The following is a 21,908-nucleotide window of genomic DNA, read 5'->3' as shown; positions in this document are numbered from 1 at the left end:
TGAAATTGGAATATTTGTACTTTATAAGAGAAAACGTTAAGAATGAAGGGGAACACCTTATACCGAATACATAAAGAATAAAAAGGAATGGAGGGGGTAATATATTTATATGTAGTGTATGATACTAAGTTGTTGATGGTAGCCTAGCATGTACTGAATTTGTGAATGACTTGAGAGGTGTAGTATAAGTGGGAGTTTCGGCGCAAGTAAAATACCTTTACTTTTAATGTTATTTTACTTTGTGAGTCGGGCAGTGGGACAATGCCCCTCCTTTTAGACCTAAGGTTCACTTTGCGGGTTGATATTGTTAGAGGGCATTATTAGGTTGGGGGGAGTTTTGGCTCCAGTGAATATTTAATTAAATCTCATTTGGGGTAAAACCATGTTTGATTCTAATTTTCAATATGAATACTGATTAGGGGATTTTGCTCCCACCAATCGGAATGCGCCACGTGGGCCAATCAGGTCCTGCCAAGTGCCCCCCAATTGGACCTCTTAGGGCTTGCCACGTGGCACACGCTTATTCGTCCACCCTGGACTTATTATGTCATGACACGTGGCATACTCCATGCCTAATGGAGAAGCCGGTCGCCTAGGCCCAACTTCCGAGGGAAGCCCAATCAGCCCAAGGTTAACCTAAACCTAGATTGGCGCGTTTCTCGAGGTTATAAATACCTCCCTTAATCCTCATTAAGGGAGGGAACGCAGATTACACACATTAAACACTCTCACCTAGAGAGACCCAATCACTTTAATTTCCGCATTAATTACTCCTTAATCAAGTACTAACTTGACCGTCGGAGGCGGATCTCCAATCATCCGGAGTATTCGTTTGTTTTGCAGGTACAGGCGTCCGGTTCCAGTCTCGGAATTGTAACTCTTCCGCAGGACATCAGAAAACCCCGAAACATTTTGGCGCCGTCTGCGGGGAGAGTACTTCTGAGATGGCACCCACGTTTGTACCGGCTCCTGAAGAGAGACGTCCCCTGGACGATCCTCTAGTTTAGTCGGACCACGATACTGAGAATGAATTTGAAGTTGAAGCTCACACAGCTTCAGACGGGACCCTAAGGGCCCGACGTACCCGTCATACCGAAAGGAGGGAACGGGAACGTCTTCAAACTGGAAGCGAGCCAGCAGGCGCACCGCCTGTTCGGCAGCAGCCGACTGATGGGTCTGCTCCCATCACAAGGAACGAACTCATGACCTTCATGAGGGACTTCAAGGGAGAAATTCAAGAGTTGATCAACAAGAAGCCGCCTGCTCTGGACAAGGAGCAGTCGGCTAAGAAACCCTCCACTTCACGGAAGAGGAAGTCAGTTCAAGGGCGAGAGGCGACCCCTCATCCTAAATCTAGGAAGTGGGAGCCACCTGCCCTTGATTTCACAAAATACCGTTTTTCTACTCCAGGAAATAGGAAACATGTTCGTCATATTCAGGCGGACGGGTCGAGGAAAACATACACAGACGCTCGGCTACTGCTAGAGCAGAAGAAGAGTGACCGATTGTCAAAGTCGGCCTCTACTTCAAACTTCCAAGACAGTCTGCGAAATACCTCGATGAGGCATACTCAGTCGTATCATGAGAGTCAGTCAGGCGGCACCTCCCGTCAGTCCGGCTTTCATAGCGACCAGGCGGTACCAAACTTACCGTTTGTACCGCAACAACATTATTTTTTACAGCCACCTCCGTTTGGTGGACATGCAGCAAAAAATGTCCAACCTATGGACTGGCAGCTACGGTTGCTTAGACTTGGTGAACAGCCGTCGGCCTTCTCCAAGGAAATTACTGAAGCCGCTTAGCCGGCCAAAGTGAAAAATGTATTAGTAGGCGCCTATGACGGCACTACTAACCCAGAAGACCATCTGATGGCATTCACCAACCTGATGTCCCTTCAAGGGTTGGATGATCCCACTTGGTGCAAGTGTTTCCCAGCGACTCTCAAAGGAATCGCACAACAATGGTTCGGTAACCCGCCGACTGGTTGTGTAAATAACTTCAAGACGCTTGCTTACTTATTCACCTCCAACTTCGCCATGAACATCCCTGCGAAGAAGACGACCCTTGATTTAGGAACAATTCAGCAGGGCGAGAAGGAGGGGCTTCGTTCTTACATCAGGCGATTTAACCTGATGAGAATACAGATTCAAGGGTTAGCGGATGAAGTAGCCTATACTGACTTTTTCAGAGGTCTCAAAGACGGGTCGACCTTCAAATTTGATTTGGTCCGAAAGAGGGTGGCGACTCTTCAAGAGGCCTTGATTGAAGCGGAAGCCTATATACAGGCGACTAATCTTTGTAGTACGGTAAAACAGTCAGACGGGAAAAGGTTCGACAAAAGAGAAGGACGACAGAAGCAGTCGTCAAACAAAGACGAGAAGAGAAAAGAGGTCTGGGCAACTGATTCCTCTAAACGGCCGTCCCAGAAGAAGAAAAAAGAATTCAAACCATACTCCCCAAAGTATGTGTTTAACAAGGATAGCCAATTTATCCTAAAGGAAATCAAGGGACGGATCTCAATTGAGAAGCCGGTCCCCATGAAGGGTTCTGCAAACAATCGGAACCAAGAAAAATTCTGTGATTATCATGAAGATGTTGGTCATCACACCAATGAATGCATCACTCTCATGCGGTATCTGGACCGCCTGGCTGAGCAAGGTGACCTTAACACTTATGTCAAGAAATCTACGGGGAACACTTCCTCGAAAAAGCAGTCGACCAAAAAGAATCAGCAGGCCGACAGCTCCGATACAGATGATGCAGTCGTCTACACCATTGCAGGCGGCTTCTCAGGAGGCGGCCCCACTATTAGGGGCAACAAAGACAATATCAGACGGTTAGATGTAAATTCCGTTCACCAAGAACGGCCCTCCAAATATTCATTTCCTGAGATTGTCATCACTGAAGAAGATCTAGGAGGGGTAAGAGGGCCGCATGACGACCCTATCGTTATTGAATGTAAAGTGGCCAACCAGAGAGTTGGCCGAATCCTCATAGATACCGGAAGCTCCTCAGATCTCATCAGTAGCAAATGTCTGTCGAAACTAAAATATCAGACTGATTGCATACATCCGGCATCCCACCCTTTAGTAGGGTTTGGAGGAGGAGTCGTCCACCCAGTGGGACGAGTGGATTTACCCATCCGCCTGGGCGAAAAAGGGGAAGGACGACACATGGTAGTCCGGTTCCTGGTAGTAGAAGAACTCTCGGCCTACAACATGATTCTGGGACGACCAACCCTAAATAATTCCAAGGCTGTTATAATCCCATCTCTTATGTTGCTCAAGTTTGAGAGGGATAATGGAACATTCGGGTCCCTAAGGGGAGATCAGAGGATGGCCCGAGAGTGCTATCTCTCGGATGTCAAGCCCACTGTTATGGCCACTATGTCGAGCGGTGGAAAAATAGACCCTGACAATGTCAAGGAGAGTGCGCCTGTTCAAGAAGCAGGCGACAAGAAGAGAAAGGCATCCCAGACAGGGGCCGCAAGAAAAGACAGAAAATAGCAATCATTGGCAGAGGAGCAGTCGGATGAAATCCGCCCTCAGCCATCTGGTGAGCATACGGACCTGATCTTAGATGACTCGCGTTCTGACAGAACAATCAAGGTTGGGACGACTGCTCTAAGGGACTTGGGTGACGACTTTCACAAACTATTGAAAGAATACAAGGACATCTTTGCATTCGAAGTCCATGAAATGCCAGACATTAGTCCTGATCTGGCGGTACATAAACTGGCCGTGGATCCGAAAAAGAAGCCGGTACGGCAGAAGAAGCGGAACCATGGCGAAGAAAGAAGTCAGGCGGCAGCCGCCAAAGTTAAAAAATTACTTGATGCAGGGTTCCTTCGGCAATGTTACTTCCCAGACTGGGTTGCAAATGTGGTGCTTGTTAAAAAGCCGAATGGCACCTGGCGAATGTGTGTAGACTACACAGACTTAAACAAGGCGTGCCCCAAAGACAGTTACCCTCTGCCTAAAATTGATAACCTGGTCGACTCAACAGCCGGCCATGCTTTGATGAGCTTTATGGACGCCTACTCTGATTTCCATCAAATTCCTTTATGGAAGAAAGATCAGGAGAAGACGGCCTTCGTCACTGATCAGGGGTTATACTGTTACACGGTCATGCCGTTTGGTCTTAAGAATGCCCAGGCCACTTTCCAGCGAATGATAAACACTGTGTTCTTTGATCAGATTGGGAGAAATGTCGAGGCATATATTGATGATATGATTGTCAAGTCTAAACTTCAGAGAGATCATCTGTCGGACCTCCGAGAAACTTTCGCCACACTCAGGTGACACCATGTCATGCTCAATCCCAGGAAATGTTTCTTTGGAGTTGAGTCTGGGAAATTTCTCGGATTCCTTATCAATCAGAGAGGAATAAAGGCGAACCCTGAGAAGGTGCAGGCGGTCATCGACATGCAGTCGCCTCGTACCATCCGAGAGGTTCAGAAGTTAACAGGTTGTCTGGCGGCCTTGGGAAGATTTCTAAGCCGATCAGGCGACAAATGCCTATACTTTTTCTAGGCAATTAAGAAAAAGGCAAGGTTTGAATGGGGGCCGGATGCTGAGGCGGCCTTCCAGAAATTGAAAGTTCACTTGCATTCCTTGTCGAGGCTGGTCAGCCCTTTGCCCAAAGAAGTACTCTACATGTACCTGGCCATCTCTGATCATGCGTTAAGCGCTGTTCTCCTTGCTGAAAGAGACGGTTGTCAGCTCCCGGTCTACTTTGTCAGTCACGTACTGAAAAATGCCGAGTTGAGGTATCCCTTAGTGGAGAAATTTGTTCTTGCACTCTTCATGGCTGTTAAAAAATTGAAGCCCTACTTTTTGGCACATGCAGTCGTCGTGTATACAGACCAACCTATCAAGCGGCCACTGACCATCATGGAGTCGTCAGGCCGAATGATCAAATGGGCCATAGAAATACAGAGCCTCGAAGTTACCTTCGAGCCTAGAAAAGCAGTGAAGGGGCAAGCCTTTGCTGACTTTATTGTTGAGATGACTCGTCCTCCTGACTCTCAAATTCCAGACCAAGTCTGGAAGGTATATGTGGATGGAAGCTCTACTTCAAATGGTTGTGGAGCAGGCGTCATATGTCAGTCGCCAGAGGGCGACAGGTACGAGTATGCTCTATGCTTCAGTTTTCAGGCCTCAAACAATGAGGCAGAATATGAAGCTTTACTAGCCGGTATCCGCATGTGCAAGGCGGCAGGGGAAAGAAAAATAGACGCCTGTTCTGATTCACAATTGATAGTGAGTCAGTACAATGGTGAATACGAAGCAACCCATCCGGCCATGATCAAGTATTTACAGGCGGTCCGACAAGCAGTCGGCTCCCTTGAGGATTTCCATCTGACCCAAGTGCCGAGATCAGAAAACAACCAGGCGGATGCACTTTCAAAATTAGCATCATCCGCCTCCTGAGATACTCCTCGAACTGTTTTTTGGGAAGTAATGGAGAAGAGAAGCATTGAGGAAGACCCTATTGGAATCTTAGACAGAAGCTCAACCTGGATGGATCCAATCAGGGCATATCTGACAAATGGTACCCTGCCGGATGATCATCAACAGGCGGCAGCACTGAAAAAACGAGCAACCAGTTTTGAAATAATAAAGGGAGAACTTCACAAAAGGGGGTACCTTCAACCCTTCTTAAAGTGTGTTACTCCAGAAAAGGGGCGAGAGATACTAGATGATCTTCACTCTGGTTACTGTGCTTCCCATATAGGCGGTAGGACGCTTGCTCAATGGGCAAGACGGCAGGGCTACTTTTGGCCTACTTTAGAAGCAGATGCGATGGAGATGGTGAAAAAAATGTGACAAGTGCCAAAGGTTTGGCAAACTAATTCACCGTCCGGCTACTGACCTCACTACCATTCATAGCCCACTACCGTTTGCTAAGTGGGGCATGGATATTCTGGGTCCATATACGCCTGCTACAGGCGGAAGGAGGTACATACTTGTTGCCGTCGACTACTTCACTAAATGGGTAGAGGCGGAGGCTGTAAAGGGAATCAAGACGAAGGATGTAGTTTCATTCATTTGGAAAAATGTCATCACTCAGTTCGGGGTTCCCATGTCTATGGTTTTTGATAATGGTCCCCAATTTGAGATGCCTGTTCTCAAAAGCTGGTTGGGTGACCAAGGAATTGCACACTACTTTGCATCTGTCGGCCGTCCACAAGCAAACGGCCAGGTAGAAGCCTTTAATAAAATCATCTCAGACGGTCTCAAGAAAAAGATTGAACGAGCAGGCGGCCTATGGGCGGATGAATTACCACATGTTCTCTAGGCCATTAGGACGACTGAAAAAGGGGCGACTGGAGAAACTCCATTCCTCCTAACTTATGGTGCGGAAGCTGTTCTTCCAATAGAACACTACGAGCCGACTCTTCGAGTAATGCTATATGACGAAGAGGCAAACTGGGAAGCCATGCGCCTGGCATTAGACTCACTTCCTGAAAGGAGGGGCAATGCTGTCTTGCGCCATGAAATTTACCGCCTGAGAATGACTAGATCATACAACAAAAAAGTACACAGGCGTCCACTCAAAGTGGGGGACTTTGTACTTAGAAAAATGGAAGTAGTTGGAAGGGCTAATGAGTCTGGCAAACTAACTCCCAACTGGGAAGGACCCTATCGAATCTGTGAAGAGGTCAGGGACGGTACCTACCGTCTGGAAACACCAGACGGCCAACCGTTGCCTCGAACTTGGAATGTAGATAATCTTAAGAAATATTTCTTTTGAATGATATAAATAGTCAAGGGCTACTTAATAAAAGTTTGCATACTTGATATTCAATTTTGTACTAAGAGGGGCACGCCTACTAACAAACAGTCGGCTGCTCTCCATACTCAGTTTTCATTTTTACTTAAGAGGGGCATGCCTACTGACAAACAGTCATTTTTACTCTCCATTGAGTATTTCACATTATCATCAGAGGGGCATGCCGTCTGTACCTTTACAGTCGGCTACTCTCCATTGAGTATTTTACTCTATCTTCAGAGGGGCATGCCGCCTGTACCTTTACAGTCGGCTACTCTCCATTGAATATTTTACTCTATCACCATAGGGGCATGCCGTCTGGACATACAGTCGATTCCAAGACAGACGACCACCCTCCTATACTTAGCTAAAAATGATGGTGGCCTGGCCGACCCTGTGCCTAAATAGGCAGCTGCCCTCCTCTTACTTAACATCTGCGTCCACCAAAGGACTAACCAAGGCCACAGGCCGATTGATTAGACCAGGCGCCAAGCCAACTGATCCAATATTCAAAACTAATACGACCTGTCCCAACATCATAGCAGGCGTCCGGCGGCATCCCTCCGGATGAAATTCGTCGCAGAGAGCAGCTCCCTTTTGGGTGGAACATTGCTCTATAAACTAATTACACGGCACCTATACGACTGTCCCCAAGGGCAACCACGTAGCCGTTTTTGAGACAAGGATAACTCTATCACTAACCAAACCAGTGGTAGCAGTTGACATCTGAGTCAGATGACCGCCTGTATTACTTGGGATAAATGCAGGGGGTACCTCTTGAGTTAATAGCCAACAAACATTGGCGAATCAAAAGGTTCAGCCGGCCTCCGCCGCCTGGTACCTTTACTACTCAAGCAGGAGTGACGGCGACTGAGTAACACCAAAGTTAACTCATAGTCACTCTCTCAAACTTAGTATGGAGCCTAAAAGGTATGAGTCGTCCGCCTATTTTTAGCAAACAGGGGCTCTCAACCACTACTCCTGCTAGGTTAACAACCTATGAGTTAAAAGCCAACAAACATTGGCGAATAAAGGGGAACAACCGGTACCCACCGCTTGATACCTCTACTACTCAGTTACTTGGCGACTAGGTAACAATCATGTTTACTTGGTCACTCCTTAAAAATTTAGTATGAAACTAAAAACGTGTTCATACAGCACCTGTTCACACTAGATTAAATATGGCGGGGAACAGTCGGCCTAGACGGCCTAAAGTCTCTAGCCTTAAAACATGACAAGTAGGAAACCACTTTCCTACTTGGTTAATTTTACAAATGACAGGACCGCCTGCCTAAAGGGGATCCAGTCTTTAAAATGGTTCGAATACCGATTGGATAAATGGCCGACTGATCGTCTAGCCTAGAAACAGACAACCAGTCATCCAGGGGCATAGGCGGCGTGACTAACTATCCGTACCTGTCTGCAACTATCGGCCATGTAAAACAGTCGGTATAGTGTACAATTGGATATCAGAATATTCAATACTTAAACAAATTTGAAGCAAAACAAAAATATTCATTAAAAGGAAGCCGGTCATTAAAGACCGGCAAAATATTCAGATCCCCGGCCCCCTGGCCGGGTAAATACAAACAAACGGACGCAGGCCGGGGAAAGAAGACATAAAGCTTATGAAGGGGGCAGATCTTCAATATTAGCAGCTGCCGCCTGGTCAGCACTCTTTTTGCTGGACTCGGCTTCAGCTGCATCCTTCTTCGATGCATTACCCCCAAGCGGCACAAGCGCCACTACCGGCTGCTCCTCCTCCTCCAACGCCTCTTCCTCAGCAGCCGCCAGGATCTCTTGATTATATCTATCAGAGCACTGGCGGTACGTTTTTTCCCAGGAGGCAAAGTCGGCATTGGGGAAGAGACGGCCCCAAGTCATGCGCTGGATTTGAGCAGAGTCTTCCATCATCTCCCGGACCAGCTCTTTCTTTTCTTGCTCGGCCTTTTCCGAGAGCTCTTGAGTAAGACTCTTCTCCTGGGTCACCAGGCGTTCCTTTACGCTCGCCAAGGATTTCTCCAAGGTTTCGTATGAGGACATCTTTTGGCGAAGAGGTCTCAGCTCGGTCTTGAGGTTGTTGATGGTCGCCTCCAGCTCGCTATTCCTCTTCTGGGCCGCCTCTAACTGAGCCCGGATAGCGGTGGTAGCCTGCGCCTGATAATAAAGAATATCAATTGTCAGAACTTTATTTTGGGCAATTTGAAACATTGCCTTATCACAGTCAGAGGCGGCCATAGCTTTTGCAGCCTTTACCTCTTTGTTCTTCCGGTCAAGCGGCTTGCGAAGGCCGTTCACTCGGATCAGGGCCTAAGTAAAAGGGAACAGGCGTCAGTTTTCAAACAAAAAACAGGCGTCCTGGAATTAAAATAACCAAAAATATGCTAAGTATACCTCAGCAAGGACCCCTGCAATCCCGTCTAGTTCAAGGGTGCCGACACCCCTGACCGCCTCCCTTTCAGCTGGAGGTACGGCCTTGATCATAGACTTGGCCACTTCGACCAAGTCAGGCTCCTGAGGGCCGGCTGCATCAAGCATAAACAAACGGATTAGACCTAGTAAAGGAGAGAGCAAGTCTAAAATTTACAAGGACAATTTCATACTTCTAGGTGGCCCAGCTGGAGTTTTAGAAGAAGTGGCCGGCTGTTTCTCAGCCGCCGCATGTTTCCTGGCAGAACCAAGAGAGCTCGCAACAGTCGTCCTCCGGGCCTTGGGGTCCGGCTGTTGGGAAGAAGAAGCTCTTGGAGCGCCCGTCTAAAAAAGAAGAAAAGAGTCAGTATATGCATAAACACAACTCCAAAAAGAGGGTGAAAGGTTCGAAGCCCACCAAGGGTGCCCCCTTGTTGGGGGAGTCGGTTGAAGACTGTTGCATGATGGAGGCCCGCAACATGGTTTCCGCAGTCTTGGAGGCGGTAATTTTTCTCATGGCGTCCGCTGCAAAAACAAATAGCAAAGTTAATAAAAGTCATAACAAGAAATGCACGGAACAACAGAGTATTCGACAGGCCGGCTACCTCTTGAGCACCGACTGCTGAGGCCACAGGCGGCCAAAAAGTACTCGTCGTAGAGCCATTTGAATCTCGGGACGCAGTGCAGGGGTACTTGCTCTCGTACCCCTGAAGTAGAGTTCACCTTCGACTCTACTTTGAAGAGTCCTTTATCTAGGATCTCTTTCTTAGCCTTGGGGGGAACAGGCGGCATGCTGCGGCCGCCTGCAAGAAGGGGCAGATTCCTGTTCCACCTGTTGAAGCGCTTGTTCAGCTCTGTGTCTGAACTCTCAATGATAAGGAAGGTGCTCCGCCAGTCCTTCCATTTGTTTGCTTTACCTCTCGTCATGAGGTAGCCCCTGTGGCTCGTCAATTGATACCAGCCGGTACCGCCTGCCTTAGGGGTCCGGCTGAGGTAGTTCATGTGGGCGAAAGCCTCGAAGCTCGGCTCCACCCCGTGCAGTTCGCACCCGGCCACATAGCCGAGTACGTTGACCCAGGAGTTCGGGGCTAACTGCCATAACCCCAGCTCATACCCATCCAAGATCCGTTGAACAGCCGGATGTAGTGGGAAGCGCAACCCAGCCTTGATGGCCGCCTCGTAGCAGCCAAAGCAGGCGCCATCATAACTGGTACCAGCCGGCCAGACGACTGTGTCTTCTGGATCCGGCACGAACACTAAAAAGCCGGGGCCCATTGTGTGGTTTGCGATAAAGCTCCCCACTTTCTCTTGCATGGCCGTGATCCGGCCCCGAGGTACCGTGCAGTAGTAGGGGGTATTTTGCTCTCGGTGAGAGGCGGATGGCTCCGCCCAATCGTCCCCCTTCTCAACTGCGTGAGAAAGCCTCGCCTCTTGTAGGCGACTGTTTTTCTCTTCTGTGTCCAGAGAAGCATGGCTAGAAGAGCTAGACTCGGATTCGTCCTCTGACGAGTCCGAAGAGGACGACTCCTCCCCTCTCCCGGAGGGGCCCGCCTCCTCTCCTTTCAAAGGAGCAGGAGAGAATGTAGAATTGTCAACTGTAAAATGGGAAGGGGTCACTTTGACTCCTCCCTCAGAACTGCCGGCTTTCAAGCCGCTTTGTTTCACTTCCACATCTGGCGCCTGGTCAGATGTTTCACTAATCGGCACCCTGTGGGAGGAGCCGTCTGAGTTTGAGATCCTGGCAGTCTTTTTTGTTCTGGCCATCATGCTCTGCATAGACACAGATACAGTCGGACTTTGTATAAAGGGCAAAGATGGGTCCAGAAAAGGGCAGGCGACACTCCTAGTCCTAGATTCAGCCGTCCCCGATGACCGGCTGATCACTAACCTAGGTCGTGTCGTGTGCTTCCGTGGTGCCATTTCAAAAAAGAATAAAGTAAAGAGAAAATTAAGAGTAAGAGAACCGACGGTTACCTGAACGAGTGACGATTGATGAAGTTCTGAAAATCCTTTGCAGTCGGCTTGTCAGAGCAGGCGGTAGGCAGAAAGGGTCCAAAATGTCAGAGCAAGTTCAGGGGTCCGAATGTTCTCTCACAAAGTTTTCAAGTGTGAAAATGACCGAAGTCAACACTCCTTTATATAGGCAAAGTGAGAAGGCGAAGGGTCATTTCCAGAATTCAAAATTTTGGCGGGAGAATCTCTCGGCCTCTCGCCGAGTGACACCTGTAGCAGGCCGTCGCCTGTTACAGGGCGACACCTGTCACAGGTAACACGTGACCAGTCACGTGCCACCTGTGAGGGGCAAATGATTAGTGGATTTTGCTCCCACCAATCGGAATGCGCCACGTGGGCCAATCAGGTCCTGCCAAGTGTCCCCCAGTTGGACCTCTCAGGGCTTGCCACGTGGCACACGCTTATTCGTCCACCCTGGACTTATTATGTCATGACACGTGGCATACTCCATGCCTAATGGAGAAGCCGGTCACCTAGGCCCAACTTCCGAGGGAAGCCCAATCAGCCCAAGGTTAACCTAAACCTAGATTGGCACGTTTCCCGAGGTTATAAATACCTCCCTTAATCCTCATTAAGGGAGGGAACGCAGATTACACACATTAAACACTCTCACCTAGAGAGACCAAATCACTTTAATTTCCGCATTAATTACTCCTTAATCAAGTACTAACTTGACCGTCGGAGGCGGATCTCCAATCATCCGGAGTATCCGTTTGTTTTGCAGGTACAGGCGTCCGGTTCCAGTCTCGGAATTGTAACTCTCCCGCAGGACATCAGAAAACCCCGAAACAAATACAAATCGTGAAAGTGTAACATAATGATCCTTTAGACATGTTGAATTTAAGCTAGAGGTGCTAGAGAAGTTATTATAGGGATAACTAGTTGGCTTGTGGGAACCAAGCGTTCATAGTGACGTTGCCTTTTGATCTTTGACATTGGCTCTTCCTATTATTTTGAAGTATAATTCGCTTTGATTCATTCCTCCCTAGACCCCAATTCCCAAAAACACCTATATTTAGCTACATGATTGTGCCTTTAGTGCTAAAAAAAAAGTACTTTGTACTAAGTTTAACGGAGGGCTAAGGTAATGGGTTGCTATTGCCGCTACCCTAGGTCATGCCCATGTCCACGTCCACGACAAGGCCTAGGTGTTGCTATCGCCGCCCAAACCAAGGCTTACCAGGGCACAAGGGTTGCCCAAGTCAAGGCAAATCATGTGCAAGGGTCGTGTTCAAGAGGCATGTCCACATGTGCACAAGACATGTGCATGAGGACAAAGCATAAAAACACCTCATTTCTAAACAAGACTTATTTTTGGTACTTGAAGGTAACATCTTGGCTTACCTTAGGGCCAAGGCAAGGGAAGATAAGGCCAAGTCAATGCCAAACAACATAAGACAATGTATCTTAAGACATGAGAACGATGGGTGGGCTAAGGCATAAATTAGATGATTTCAACCACCAAGTAGGCTTCCCAAGGCCTTTTGGGAACTGTCATAAGCACCTTAATGTGTAACATTATTAGATCCATAAATAATCTCTAAAAGTCAAATTTGAAGGCTATCACGAAATTGGCCCATGTTAGACTTGGTGTTGAAAACTCAAGTGATGGTAGGAGATGCATTTTGGGTCATATAATGTTGTTTGAAACCAAATATGCCCACCAGTCGGTCACATTGAGGCTCTTGGTGGCTTTGGGTTAACGAAGGGCGACGTATATGTGATTGGCTAAATTGATAATTTAAAAGCAAAGTAGATGGTTTCAAACACCCAAATGGCCTCCCAATGTCTCATGGGGTTTGTGGGAAACTTTCGACCTCTTTCATTTTCAGGCAATGAAAAGTAAAAAAATTTCTAAAATTGAAGACTATAATCCACGCTTTCAAATCAATTTTGGGATTTTTTTTCTTTTCAAAATTAAAGTAATTGTGGGGGGGCATCCCTCAGGTCATAAAAGTTGCTTTGGAAGCATAAATGGCCTACCAATAGGTTTAGAATGAGTTTGGTTCAATTATATAACTATTTTGGAATTATGTTGTTGTGTTGATAGTCAAGAGCTATAAGGGGGCGTTTGGTTCACGGAATATAGGTATGAGGTATGGGTTTAGAATGACTAAAACTCATACCATATGTTTGGTTGTCAAAAGTATGAATTTTAAACCCATACCTCAAACCCATGAGGTATGGCGTTTAGAAACCTTGGGGGGAGGTATGTTTGGCCCATTTCATTCCCTTATGTATCAAATAAAAGGAGAGAATAGTGAGAGATTCTTTTTCGGAATTGAACCAAACACATGGTATTAAGTATCGAGTTCTAACCCGATACCACCTTAATCCCATTCCTAATTCCAAACTCATACCACTCTGCGAACCAAACGCCCCCTAAGAGATAGTTTCAATCACGAACTTAACATCTAAGTTGTCGGAATCCTAGGGTTATTAAACCCAAATTTACCCATTCGTTACTTACCATTGTGTTTTTGCTGCATGCATGGGTTGGTTATATTATACCGAATTGGTGTTTGTTACACACCACCATTACAATTGTTGACTTTGGCTTTACAATTGTTCATAATGAAGCCTTTTATTGATGATATCAAACTTAGGATAAATGAAAAAAACATACCTTAACAGAAAAAACGTGAGAAAGTTAGTCACAGATCTACAAAAAAAAAAAAAAAAAAAAAAAAATCAGAAGTTAAATACAGATGACAGATCTTACATTCACAAACTGAAAATAAATTGCAAAAAAATAAGAGACTCAAAATTTTTTTAAAACAAACAGACTCAAAATTAAGTTTCTAACAAAATAAAATTCCGATAAATCAGGATCGGACTTACAAAATAAAATAAAGAGATTGAAGGGGCACCGTTCGCCGTTTGTCGTTCACCGTTCAGATTTGTATGAGACAATGAGAGATTCAGAGGCAGAGGGAGAGAGAGATTAAGAGGCAACGGGAGTGATGAGTGTAAAAGATTCAGATGAAAAGGGAGAGAGAGAGAGAGAGAGAGAGATTCAGAGGCAGAAGGAGAGGGGCGCCGTTTGAGTGGATTAGGGATTTACTGATTTAGGGTTACTTTGTTTTTTCTAGGTTTAGGTTTTATTTGTTTCCTTAGATCTAACCGTCCATGTTTCAATCTCAGCATCTCACCGTTCATTTCCTTTTTTTTTTTTTTTTTTGTGGTAGTAACAAAGCATCCAGAATGTTGATCTAAATCTAACGGTCCAGATTTTTTTTGTTTTTTTCGAGGTCATTTGGACAGTTTTTTTTTTAAATATATAATTATTAATTATTTATTATTATTATTATTATTATTATTATTATTATTATTATTATTATTATTATTTTGAGGGAACATTATTATTATTATAATTATTATTATTACTACTACTACTACTATTATTATTACTATTACTACTACTAGTACTACTACTACTCCTAGTACTACTACTACTACTATTATTATTATTATCGAGAAAATTGCAGTTTATAGTTTACCGTAATTGAGCTTTAAACGATCCTTACTTCGTTGTCATTTTTACAATTGTACTATATAATGGTTTCGTCACTTTCGTGACTTTCGTCCATTTAGCCTTTTAGGCTGTTTGGGTTAATAATATAAATACAGCAACAAACTAATCCAACAAACTATCTATATAATGTAGTATGTAAGTTACGTAGTATTACTTATAAATTGTAAGAAACGCAAATGTTTCAAAATTGAAATTGATTCAATACGACATAGTTAATGTATATCAATATATGACATCTCTATATGTATATATCTGTGAGTCTGTGACTGTATAAGTAATAAACTAATAAGTAATAACTAATAAAGTTATAATAATTAATAAATAATAGGGACTAGAGAGTATGAGTAGACTAGGGTTTAGTTTGGTAGGTAATACAACAACAAACTAATCCAACAAACTATATAATGTAGTATGTAAGTTATTACTTATAAATTGTAAGAAATGCAAATGTTTCAAAATTAAAATTGGTTCAATACGACATAGTTAATGTATATCAATATCTGACATCTCTATATGTATGTATATATTTGTGAGTCTGTGACTGTATATGTAATAAACTAATAAGTAATAACTAATAAAGTAATAATAATTAATAAATAATAGAGACTAAAGAGTATGAGTAGATTAGGGTTTAGTTTGGTAGGTTTAGTTTTTAATGAAATCTAACCGTTGTTTTTCATGGGCATTCAATCTAATCGTTGTATATTTGTACATTAGTACTGCATAATGATTTCATCACCACTTTAGTGACTTTTGTCCATTTAGCCTATCAGGCTGCTTGAGTTAATAATCTAAATAAAGTAACAAACTAATCCATTTAACCTCGTATAACTTATTTATTATAAGAAATGCAAATGTTTGGAAATTGAAATTGATTCAATACGACATTGTTAATGTATATGTATATCATTATATGTGTATCTGTATATGTAACAAATAATAATATAAGGTACGAATGTACGATTGGTATCATACTATCATTGCCTCATTGAGTCATTGGTATGTACGTATAATCGATAAACATATCTGATCATTAAAACTTAAAACACTTGTTGATCGATCTAATTGAATACTTGTAATTCTTAATTATCGATTTATCGTATTCTAAGTATCAACTCATTAAACCATGGTCATGACGCGATCTTTAAAACAATCATGACCCAAACCGCTTATAAACTGAATTAACATTGACCGGGTAAAACCGTCCATGAACCGACCCGTTTCAAATCGATCCAATCATGACACAAACCGTTTATAAACTGAATCGACATTGACCCGGGTAAACCCGCCCCTAAACTGGCCCATTTCAAACCGAACTGACATGATTCGTACCGTTTATAAATCGAACCGACATTGACCTGGGTAAACCCGCCCCTACACCGACCCGTTTCAAACCAAACCGGCATGATCCGAACCGTTTATAAACCGACCCGCTTATGACCCTAACCGAATTTAAACCGTAAAGAAATAAACCGATACCAAACCGACCCGTGACTAATCAAAACCGAACCGAATCGACCCGTCAGCTAAATAAAACCGTTTCAACCTGAACCTTTTCAAACCGAAACCGACTCAAACCGAGGTCAAACTGAACCGCCTGACCGAAGTCCCACCCCTAGTTATCTTCATGTGAAAGTTTTTATGTTCAGCCTTCAATTCATTTGTGACATTGTCTTTGATCCTCTAATAATACTTATCATACCTTTAAATTTTCCAATTAAAAGGCTAAGTATGTTACAAAATTCATTTGGTATCTACTACGTTATGCAGACATGCGGTAGCCTTTATTTATTTTCTTCTAAGTGTCTAGGTAGCGAGGACAAGTATGCTTGATGATTCTGCTTGATTTAGGGTTTGTTCTGATTTACTGAACTGAACTGAACTGAATATTTTATGAGAGAAGGAAATTAGGAACTGAAATGAAGTGAACTGAACTGAACTAAAAATAAGTTGAAGAGAATAGGCCCTTAGGCTTGTCACAATATCGATAAAAAAAAATTAAAGAAAAAGGTTTAATTGTTAATTATAAATACTACAGAGTAGTATATAACCTATAAATCATAATTAAAATTTTCATACATATTTTATATAAAAGTTCGTCGAATTAAAATTGATTTGTTGTACAAAAGTTAAATGTACATCACTTTCGTACTCCATTGACGTATTATTGTAATATGCAACTTCAAAAGCATAGAGACAAGTTAGGATAAATAAAACAATATTTCGCTGATGAAATCACGGAATCATAAAATTGCTTTAAAATCTATTAAGCTCTAAATGAGGGTATTATTAGTCATTTAATCTTATTATACGGAGTACTTAAGTAAAATACTTCGTAACGTTTAACACATGCATACAATTTTGAGCAGTATATTTACTTGTCTCTGATGTCAGGGAAGCAGAATAAAATGGGCTAAAGTGTTACGCCTTATGCTGCATAAAGTACAATTTAAAGGACATTTAAGCTCAAGAAGAGAAAAAAAATACAGTATCACACCCCAAAAAAGAAAAGGAAAATACAAAAGAAAAAACAAAATTAAAAAAGGAAAAAGATTACCCTTTATTTACCAAAAGTAAAGCAGTAAAAAACAGAAAATGGTGTACTTGAAATCTTGATTTTTACACAATCGATGTCAATGATTTCCATGAAATTCCGTGAAGGTTAATTTTTTTTTTTTTTTGTTTGCAATCCACATTCATGATTACGACTTTTTAACCCAATCTAAATGCACTAATAATCCCACTTATTGTAGTTTCTTAATTAGTATTTGCATAAACATACCTTAATTAGGTTTGCGAGAGAGACTTGGACTATGATATCTAATACTCAGGAGATTTAGCGAACATCATTAAATACACTTGCTCGTATAAGGTTTTAAAACATTTACAATTGTAACCACAATTTATGTCAAAACCCCACCAAAAAAAATTTAGGACCCTATTTGCAGAATTGTAGGTAAAGTTAAAATTTGTGAGATAAAAGTAAAGCAAAAAAATATAACCCGAGTATATAATAGAGATTTAAATTTGGTTAGAATCGGCGACAAAGGCGCCAGGATATAGTCATAGACTAACAGTATTGTATGTTTACAATTTACAAATAACGTGAGCAGTAGATTAAATAAACAAACAAACAAAACAAGTTGTTGTATATATTGTTGAGGTGTCGGTGGTGGTCTTTCTTCAAAGTCTTACTTCACTCACTCTTTTGCTCATCCTTCTTCTTCTGCTCCCACCTCACCTGCTCTACTCTACTTAACTCAACTTCTTCCCTACCATTTCCTCTCTCCTCATTTTCATCATTCATTTCAATTTCAAAGCAACCAATTAATCCATTCATTAACACATTGAATTCCAATGTTTTTCTGCTGAAATTTTGCATAAAGTTGCAATCTTTATTTCTGGGTTTTGTTGGGTTTTTTTGTTGTTTGATTTTTACAGATTTAGAAAATGCAGAGATCTGAGAGAGATTATCCAAGAAATAAAAAGAAGGAATCATCAAATTGTCTTTTTGGGTTTGGAAATTGGATCTCAAGTATTATGGTGGATCCAAGACAGATTCTTGCTGGGTTTCTTACTGTCACCATGTTTGTTATGCTTGCTCATATGATCAGAAGAGACCATTTTCATTCCAATTCTCAGGTGGGTTTTTCAAATTTTAATTTAATTGTGATTTTTACTTGATGGATTTTTCTAATTATCCTTTAATAGTGTCAGATTTCTGTTCTATAGACATGATTCAATCCCACATCTTGGGTACCACCCGAGACTTAAACCAACTAAGCTAGTAGACATCTATACATTGTATGCTAATAATGAGTAGAGTTTTTAAGCCTAATGTACTAGTTTAATTTGGTTTTTGGTAGATTAATAGAATTATTGAGATCTTTTATATTTGCACTTTTTTATATTATAAAGGTGAGGATGTCATCACCTTCAAAAACCCAATTTGAAGGATCCAAGTATGCAGAACAATCTGCTGTTGAAGTTGATAGCAGTGGTCTATGGAAGGAAGATGCTCCTGAGCTTAAACCTTGTTGGGCCCAACCAAGTTTGGGTATTAATTTCTGAACTCTGCAACCTTCAAAAATTTATGAATTTGATTTAATTTTTGGATCTCAGAAAAATGGAATTATGATGTCATAATATTAATTTCTTCTTTTTTTTCTTAGAAGGAGACCAATCTGAGGGATATGTTACTTTCTCCTTGACAGATGGTCCAGAATACCATGTCTCACAGGTGACTAACCAGATTCCACCTCCTTTTATTTATTTTCAAAGTTCTTGAAATTGCAATTAATGATGTCATAAAGCTCTTGTTGAAATTGCAATTAATTTTGCCCTTAAATTGGTAGGTGATTTATGTATTTAATTATTGTATACTATAATCTCTATTCTCTAAATTATGTTTTAGTTTGGATGTTGACTGATCAATAATTTTGATCAATCTCATTACTTTCTTCTTGCAGTATGGAATATAATAGAATTATAAAAAGAAGAGTTTCCTTGCTTGAGAGTTAAATGTCTTGTCATGTACATGAATTTGTCCTAGAATCTTGTTGGGGTAGCTCAATTAATCTTAAGTTTGGTAGCTTTTGCTGCCATCTGAAGTTTTGGGAAAATCACCATCAATACACATTGGTGAAAAAGCGATTTTTTTTTTTCCAGTCGAAATCAGCTAATTAAACCTTGGAATGTCAATTTGTCACTTAGGCCTATGGTCTCTATCATCTTTCTATTTATTCTTGGTTTAAAACTTGTAAATTCCCAACACCACCAAGTCACTAACTGTAGCAGAATTCTGCTGGGTAATCGTTATTACCCTTACTGTTGTTCGTGTCTCTGAACTGTGTTACAAAACTTGTAGATTTATGCTGTCATGCACACTCGTTAGAATCGGAACTGCTCCTGATTGTGTTTAGTAGGATATCTAGGTCCAGAATATCCCACTACTCTTTAAACGTAGCTTTCTACTTATTATAAGCCTATGATGTGCTTCTGTTACCAGCCTTGTAATCGGAATTTGCCACAGTGGTGTAGCATTAAGATTTTTGAGTGTTGGATCACTCATATTGACATAATGACATGCCTGAAGAATCACATGATTGCAGCCAGAAACCTGTATTTAGGTTGTTAGTTGGTTTAATTGGAAACATGCAAGATTTCCATGCTTCTCTTCAGTTTCACGTGTCAGTTGAGGTTTTGTGAGTTGATATGTAATTAGAGTAGGGCAAAGTCTGCCAACATACATTCACCATTTCAGACATTATTATGTTGCATAAATCACGATGATTGATTGGGTCTCATGCAGTAAAATTTCCTTTGACACAGATTGCTGATGCAGTGGTAGTGGCAAGAAACCTTGGTGCAACTCTTGTGGTTCCTGATATTAGGGGAAGCAAGTTGGGGGACAAGAGGTTGGTGATCAGATCTTGTAACATAACTCGTTTTGTGCAGTTATATTCTTTCATGCCGTTGACGATATCAATGTCATACAGGCTCTTCCTTTCCATTGTGCTGCATTTTTTTGTTCTGTTTTCCATTTCATTATACTCTGTAGTACCTTGGAAACCAGAAATGTGGAATTGAGGTATGCAGTATTTTATCATTGCACAAAGAAAAGGAGGAAAAAACATTGAAATGAATAGCTTTCGAAGTGGCAAATTGCACTTTTCGGCTGTGTATTATTCCTCATGCACGATTAATTTAATACGGGAAAAGTATGGAAATCTAGCAGAAGTGTAGCCTTTTTTATATTTATGTACAGTAATTGACTTTTCAACCATTCCAATTGCAGGGATTTTGATGACGTCTATGATTCTCAGAAATTTACAACTAGCTTGGAGGGGGTGGTCAGGGTAGTGAAGCAACCTCCTTCAATATCAACAAAAAAACTTGCTGTTGTGAAGGTTCCTAATCGTGTTACCAAAGAACACATTGCCGAAAATATTGAACCAGTGTTCAAAGAAAAGGGCAACATCAGGCTAGCTACTTATTTTCCATCAGTAAATATGAAAAAAGATAAAACAAAAACTGAAATTGATGCTGCTGCATGCATGGCAATGTTTGGGACTTTAGAGTTGCAACCAGAAGTTCGTGGTGTCGTGGACTCAATGATGGAGCGATTGAGAACATTGAGTCGAAAGTCAGACGGCCACTTTCTGGCTGTGGATTTGAGGGTTGATGTGTTAGAAAAGAAGGGCTGCAAGGATAAAAGTGGTTCTGCAACAAAAAGTTGTTTTAATGCCGGTGAAATTGCTACGTTTTTAAGAAAAATCGGTTTTGGTAAGGATACCACAATCTATTTGACACAATCAAGATGGGACAGCAGTCTGGACGCACTAAAGGAGCTCTTTCCCAGAACTTACACAAAGGTAACTTCTTGGTATTCTCTTATTTTTGGCAATATTAACTTATTAAGTACAACGGCCCTGTAGTACGTAACCAACATTTCCAACTGAAACCACTAAATCAAGACCTCTCATCAATGCATATCAAAACATAGTACTCCGTACTATTCTTCGCAATGCGAACAATGTAGGTAGTATGCAAATTTGATCTAACTAGCATTTACCGTTGCCAATTGTTGCAGGAAGGAATAATGCCTATGGATAAAAAGGACCAATTCCTTAATCCAGAAGCCCCAACACTAGAAGAAGTTATCGATTACTACATCTGTTCCGAAAGCGATGTTTTTGTACCAGCCATTTCTGGCCTATTCTATGCCAATGTTGCCGGGAAGAGGATCTCTTCTGGCAAAACACAAATTCTCGTTCCAGCCGATATACCTGGTTCTTCTGCTTCCCCGGATAACTACCTTTCTCATTATGTCACCAAGCAGAACCACTTGGCTTATTCATGTTTCTGCTGATAGTTTTTCAGAACCAGAGACAAAAAATAGTGGCCATACCTTTCGTAACAGTGTTCAGAATTCTGATAAAACAGGTGAGTCAAACCATTTTGATTAGTCAATGGTTGAGTGATTTTTCATACTTAAATTCAGGATAACCTCAGGAAAACTCGAGGTTATGTGATCTTTAGAGATACAGCTTGTAATATATTTATTTAAGTTGTATTGTAGTGATTTGTAAACAGTGTGATTTCAACATGTTAGTTTGATTCAGTTTGTGGCTTTATGACATGCCAACTTTTTTGTGCCCTTGCTAAGTCAAAATTA

The 21,908-nt window shown here is 42.1% G+C and overlaps 1 protein-coding gene across 2 annotated transcripts; it reads left to right on the top strand.

The window, feature by feature from the left end:
• The first annotated feature begins 17,870 nt into the window (after window positions 1–17,870).
• LOC110687980 (uncharacterized protein At1g04910-like) lies at window positions 17,871–21,878 on the top strand. Of its 2 annotated transcripts, none has more exons than XM_021864642.1 (6): window positions 17,871–18,373; window positions 18,650–18,788; window positions 18,907–18,971; window positions 20,063–20,148; window positions 20,529–21,105; window positions 21,324–21,878. In XM_021864642.1, the coding sequence occupies exons 1-6, from the start codon at window positions 18,182–18,184 to the stop codon at window positions 21,600–21,602; spliced, it is 1,338 nt and encodes a 445-aa protein (XP_021720334.1). In that variant the 5' UTR covers window positions 17,871–18,181; the 3' UTR covers window positions 21,603–21,878. The 2 variants fall into 2 exon arrangements, with proteins under 2 accessions (XP_021720334.1, XP_021720333.1); XM_021864641.1 differs by having other exon boundaries at window positions 18,904–18,971.
• The last annotated feature ends 30 nt before the right edge of the window (window positions 21,879–21,908 follow it).

This window comes from Chenopodium quinoa, unplaced genomic scaffold (genome assembly GCF_001683475.1).
Source record: "Chenopodium quinoa cultivar QQ74 unplaced genomic scaffold, ASM168347v1, whole genome shotgun sequence".
Classification (NCBI taxonomy): domain Eukaryota; kingdom Viridiplantae; phylum Streptophyta; class Magnoliopsida; order Caryophyllales; family Amaranthaceae; genus Chenopodium; species Chenopodium quinoa.
Note: the sequence above shows the minus strand (reverse complement) of the source record. Positions and strands in the feature narration are given on the sequence as shown.